This window comes from Rhinolophus sinicus, chromosome 15 (genome assembly GCF_057876585.1).
Source record: "Rhinolophus sinicus isolate RSI-liver-muscle chromosome 15, RSI-T2T, whole genome shotgun sequence".
NCBI lineage: Eukaryota > Metazoa > Chordata > Mammalia > Chiroptera > Rhinolophidae > Rhinolophus > Rhinolophus sinicus.
In genome coordinates, this window is record NC_142515.1 from 40,901,389 (window position 1) to 40,907,388 (window position 6,000).

General features: G+C 42.5%; 1 protein-coding gene across 2 annotated transcripts in view; it reads right to left on the bottom strand.

Annotated features, from left to right (window-relative positions):
* The window catches only part of ANK3 (ankyrin 3), a 593,532-nt gene extending 587,772 nt beyond the window's left edge, over window positions 1-5,760 (bottom strand). The window contains exon 1 of one of the 2 annotated variants that reach the window (XM_088792001.1): window positions 5,540-5,760. In XM_088792001.1, coding sequence (XP_088648127.1) covers window positions 5,540-5,599 — 60 coding nt within the window. In that variant the 5' untranslated portion in view covers window positions 5,600-5,760. The remainder of the gene's footprint in view (window positions 1-5,539) is intronic. The other variant, XM_088791998.1, reaches the window with a different exon arrangement.
* Between the last annotated feature and the right edge of the window lie 240 nt (window positions 5,761-6,000).

A 6,000-nucleotide genomic window follows, 5' to 3' on the forward strand; every position in this document is an offset into this window, starting at 1 on the left:
TTAATTGAACCCAAGGAGAGGGTTGTTAGAACCGCCAATCTATAGCCAGTTGGCCAGAACAGAAGCACAAGTGATAATATGGGATTGTGATGGGCATCTGAACGGGGGGGGGAGGGGGGGGGGGGCACAAGCCAGTCTTGTGGGACTGAGCCCTAAACCTGTGGGATCTGGTGCTGTCTGTGAATAGAGAGCGTCAGAATTGAGTTGAATGGTAGGACACCCAGCTGGCACGGGAACATTGCTTGTGGATGGAGGGGAAACCCTCCTCCCCACACACATTGGCACTGGTGACCAGAGTTCTTCCGCTTACACCACAGAAATGGGCAAATGCTATAAATTAGGACTTTTTTTTTTTTTTTTTGAGACCGTTTGCCAGCATACTACTAATTTAAAAAAGAGAGAAAACGTGAAGGACCCACAGAGACCAAGCAGTTATCCCAACTGCTCTCCACCTACTGTGGGAAGTATCCTTATTCTTGTATATCTCATTCAAATCCTTTATTTTGGATGACTGTTGAATTCCCAGTCCAAACTCACTGAGATGTCCTCTTGCTATTTCCCCTTAAAACTAATGAATTTCTTATGCCGTAAGATATCATCAATGGCTAAAAGCACAATTTCTTCAAAAATTAGATTTTCGGGGTGAAATAAATCGTTTACACCATCAATATAACATAAACTTAAAAGTTCCCAACATTTGGAAAATTATCCTAACATCAGGAATGCCAAACTATGAGGGGGAAAAATGCTCTGAGAAACAAGGAAATGTCTCACTTTAGTACAAATTATCTATACCTGTCTCTTAGTATTTAAATTTTTGTCTTCATAGACTACATTAGCTGGAATAAACCTGAGAAATCGCTGATTCCAACTCTCTCCTTTTTCCAGTGGAGAAACTGAAACCCGAGAGGTAATAAGATTTTGAGGTTACAGAGCTAGTTAGTCAGAGAAAGGGGACTCCAATCCTGGCCTCCTGATTTCACCAGCATTGCTCTCTCCATTACTCAAGCAGAGAGGGGTCCAAATCCAGGTTCAGCCTTTATCAAATTGCAAATTGCATAACCTTCCTGAAGCTCAATTTCTTCATGTATAAATGAAGTGGAGTAATCATACCTACCCTATGGTTTGTTTTGAAGTATACAGCATCTCCCATGAGAGGCATAAGAAATCACAGCCCTTGTTATTAAAGATGTCTATGTTCACACTAGATTATGACCTTTATTGTGTATAAGGATGTTTATCTGTAGCATTGTCTGTAGGGTCCAAAAACTAGAAACAAACTAAATGTTAATTAATAGGAAAATTAGTAAATAAATTATGATCTATCAATACTGTAAATGTCAGATAGCCATTAAAAAGAATAACTAGAATGCTTTTCCAAACAGTTCTCTGTGCCTTTTTTGCCCATGTTTTCACTCTGTGGCATTTTTCAGTCTAGAAATTAGGAAATATAAGTGTCTCTACTTCATGACTCTCCTCTCCTTAAATTCTTAGGTGCCTTTGTCTACATTTTCTTGTCTTGATTATATAGTAGAGCCCAAACTAAATTTCAGACACATGATTAAAGGATACCAAAGTTCTACACATGAGAAAATGTCTGGTGTTGGCTGTCTGAGTTTTGTACTATGTGAACTCTGCAGAACGTGGACTATCAACATCTTGAATAAAAACCCAGAGTCTGTGTAACTGAAAGTGCATTTCACATGACAGGAGCTCAAAAGTTCTTGCTGTTCAAATGGTTCAAGCTGCTCCTAAATCTGAATGCTAGGTCCTTCTCATCATTTATTCCATCATTCAGTCAACAAACATTAATTGAGGGCTCTATGTTTGATGCTAAAGAGCAAAGCTGCAGTCACAGAGCTGTTTTTTTGCCACATTCCATATAAAATGCCACAACATGGGGGGGAAAGGGGAAAAAGAGAAGCCCCACACTTGTATGGCAGATTCTTGGCATCCGGCCTTGGCATTACCCAGAGAAGTTGCACAGTGCAGCAACATAGTTCGATGCTAGAGGGACAAAATAACTACTACTGAATCAAGATAGTTATCCTGAAAACTCTCTGGGAAACAGCCTTTCCAATTCAGCAACACAAATCTTAATTTAAATGGCATTTACGTTAAGTTCCATTTTACCTCTTTCGTCTACCAAGCCACATCCAAATATCCATGCCCTACCCAGAAAACTTGTATGTTAGGGCCAATTTTTCATAATTTATCTTTCTTTAATATTATCTGAAAATGGCAGTAACTAAACGTCATCTGAAGAAAGAAAAACCAAAATAATTCCTTTCATATTTTAAAGCTCTAACTCAAACACTAGTTCACTTAATCTTTGTCTATTAATATACATTATCAAGTATGAAAGACTTTATTCTGAGAAAAATACTACCACCAACATAGTTCTGAAAACATGTAATTTTCATGTGACTATTTTCTTCTTATCCAACATAAGATACTTGTTTTTAAATCCACACAGGACCTTCCCGAGAGAAGAAATTTGGCAGTAATTTCTATAAAACCTCAATGAATTGGTTCTATTTGGGTGCCATTGATTTCACTGAAAGGTAACTGGTTCCAGGAAAAATCCATGTCCTTCTGAATAGACAAATCCATTGAAGATATAGTTTGCCTACTTTCAAGCACATTGGAACAAGTGTCCAGGGTGTATTCCAACCATGAGTAAGATTGTGAAGATGTTACCACATGCTTTAGGGTCCATTCAAGTAAAAGATATTCAAACAGATACTACACTTAACTTTGATAGAACTTTTCATCTGTAACCACAGCTGGGCTTCCAGTACTTAAAAAAAAAAAAAAAAAAAAAACAAAACATGTCTACTAGAAACTAGCCAATATAAACATAAAATTATATCATTAATAGAAGGTAATTTTAAAATTTTAAGCTGTTTGTATAGGTTGCCATAGAATGAAAATGAAAAATAAATTAAGTGGGCTCATTGCTACAGGTACCTTAATAAGCATTAACCCAACATCCCAGTGGCATTCACATTTGTAAGATCCAAGGGCAGAGTAATGTGAACAACAAGAGCCCAGTCAATATATACAGGAAAAGGTTACTTCAGATCTGATTAGATCATTACTAACCTTGATCTTTTCAGAAGGGTAGACTTTACTAAGTTTGAAGACATTGTAGCAAGGCTATACATTCCAATTGAACTTCATTAACTCAGAATTGTTCTTATGTAAATGTATCAGATAGATAGTCTCATCAATTTCAGGTATTTAGTTTATTTTTTAAAAAGTAAAAATGTAATTTATATAGGTTAGAATTCCACTTGATCTCCAATTTGGATTATAGTGATTTCCTATTGTCACAGTAACACATTCTATAAAAATATTCAAACCTCCTGTGCATAAAAATGGATAACTTTTAAATAAAGATGTTACTAATTGGAAATCAACCTAGGAAAAACCATTGACAGCCCAAAACAACTATTAATATATTCTTTTCAATTACCAAAATATCAGCTAGAATTGAGTACACTCACTTACTCTGCAAGCCCATTAATTAATACAGTAAAAGGAAAAAACTTTTTAAGTGCTGAATAAAGGAAAACCACAGTCCTCATGTAACCACTGCCACAAAAATGCAAACAAGTTCAAAATCCACAATGTTTCCTAGGATTCCAAAACACACCACTGGTTTTTATATTGTCTTAAGGACATTGAGCCACATTCTCTGCTATGGAGCCTAACACTTTGCTGTCCAGATTACCAAAGAGATATTTATTTATGCTTTAACAAAAAGAACACTGAGGACCATCATAAATGGTTCCTCATAAATAACCATCTAACTACAGTCCAGATTCACAACTCATTCATCCTCCACTTATTTGAGCACAGAGAAATTGGACCACCAGATGTCAATAGGTAGACTGAAGATATTCAGTGGATTACTTTATTTCAGTCAGTTTTTGTTTCAGAGTTGTGGTTTTCACTTTACATTCACTTTCAATATTGAAAATATGCTTCCTTAAAGAAGCAGTCGTTTGAGCCCAGATCAGCAGATTATAAGGATGTGTGGATGCTGAAGCAGCAATGTATGTCCAGTCAGACACTGTCTCCCTGTAGCCTTCTACTAGAGCCTACCTGCATGGCCTACCCTCCTGGAATAAGGTCTAGTATAACCCTTGGATGACTCCTGAACCCTACTTTGAAAGAAAAAATGGCCTCTTCCTAAATTAGACAAGCCACACTCATTCTGAAACAAGCAAAATTAAAACTCAGAATCAAGGTGGCAATAAAAACTGACCAATTGACTTTATCAAGACTTAAGAGTCTTCTTTAGAAGACTTCACCTTGATTCCCCAAGGATTTTTAGAGATGACAGCTAAAGAAAAGACATAATCCTGGCTAGGAGATGTGGGTGTTTAAACTAGGTTTGAAACTAGGTAAACTACTGCTTTCCAGGATACTCAAGCGTGCCCCATTTTTTAAAAAAAGTGGTATTTCTCTTTTTTGTAAAATAGGTAACCTATGCACATGTGTTTTTTTTTTAAAGTCCCAAAAGAATGTGAAAGTAACCTCCCTCCCACCAATTCCCCAGCTCCCTCTCCAAGGACAACTATTGTTTCCTGAGTCCCCATCCGTAGACATTCTGTGCACATGCAAACATACGCGAGTGTTTTAAAACAATTATCCTATATTATACACACAGTAGCAGCTGCAAAATTACTACTAAATGCCTCTGGGCTTAAAGGTGGCAATTTGCTGGGGGTTGTGGGATGGGAAGAAGGAGATTTATCTTGAAGCTGAGGTTTTGCACATTGTACACCCGGATTCTACTTTGTGTGCCTTTTACTTGCATGCCTAGGGAAGGCTCTTGAAAATAGGGGAGGAGGTAAAAACAAACCCACCGCAAACCACCCTCTGTCACTGCACTGGTCTGCACTTTTTCTATGTCTTAATGTTTATATTTTGTATTTTCACTGGGTTAAATGAAGTATCTCCATTCACCTTCAAAAAAAAAAAAAAAAGCCTAACTCTGACGGTAACTTTCAGAACCAGGTGATTTTCTTCCTCCCCGCCAAGCACGCAGCCTACTTCGGTCGCGTCCTTAGGAAGGGTTCAGCCAGGCACGGAGTTGAAGGGGCGATCCAAGAACAGAGAAACCCACAGACGGGAGACAGAGGTTAGGGCGTCCCGAGCCCTGGGCCGCGCTTTACTTCTTCTACACAAATGTTTCGAAGCAGAAGCCCCAAATCCTTGGGCCATCCCTTCTTCCTCGGGCTGGGATGCTCGGGCTCCGGGCAGATGACGAGCTCGTACCTCTGCCCCGGGCCGCAACTTCAGACACGCGCCCTGTGGCGCAGCCGGACCCGCACGATCCACAAGGATCAGGTCCCGCTCCGCTCGCTTTCCCGGCGCCGCCCGGCACCCCCAGAAAGACAGGGCTCCAGGCAGCGCCCCGCGATCCACGGCTCCCGAGACCCCCCGCCCGGACTTCCCGCGCGCCCCGATTCCCCGCGCGACCCTGCCGGGCAGGAAGCCACAGGTAGGGGGGCGGCGCGGCGCTCACCTGCGCTGGAGGAGGGGTGCTCTCAACGCCCGCTGCAGAGGAAGCAGTAGAGGAGGCCATGTTGTCCGGCCGCTACTGCTGCTCCTTCCAGGAACTCCGCTCCCCTCCCCGCCCCACGCCTCCTGCCCCCAAAATGTGGGACTTCTCGGAAAAAAGTTCGGCTGCAGCTCAGACACACCAAGCGCGGCTCCGCGGCGCCCGCCCCGCGCGGCGTCTCCTCCCCTCTGCCGAGTCAGCAGTGCCCGCCAGGTGCCCGCCCGGCCCGGTGAGAGGGGGGCGGGCCCGGCTCAGGTAGAGGCGCGGCGGCCGGCGGAGCGCGCCGCGGGCTGGCTGCCCTGGCCCCGCGAGCATGCCCAGTCGGCCGGCGCTCGGGGCTCCCGCTGTGGCTGCGCCGAGGGGCTGGGGCTGGGGCTAAGCGGCGGGGGGCCTTACCTGAGCGGGAGGGGAGCGGAGGGAACTCG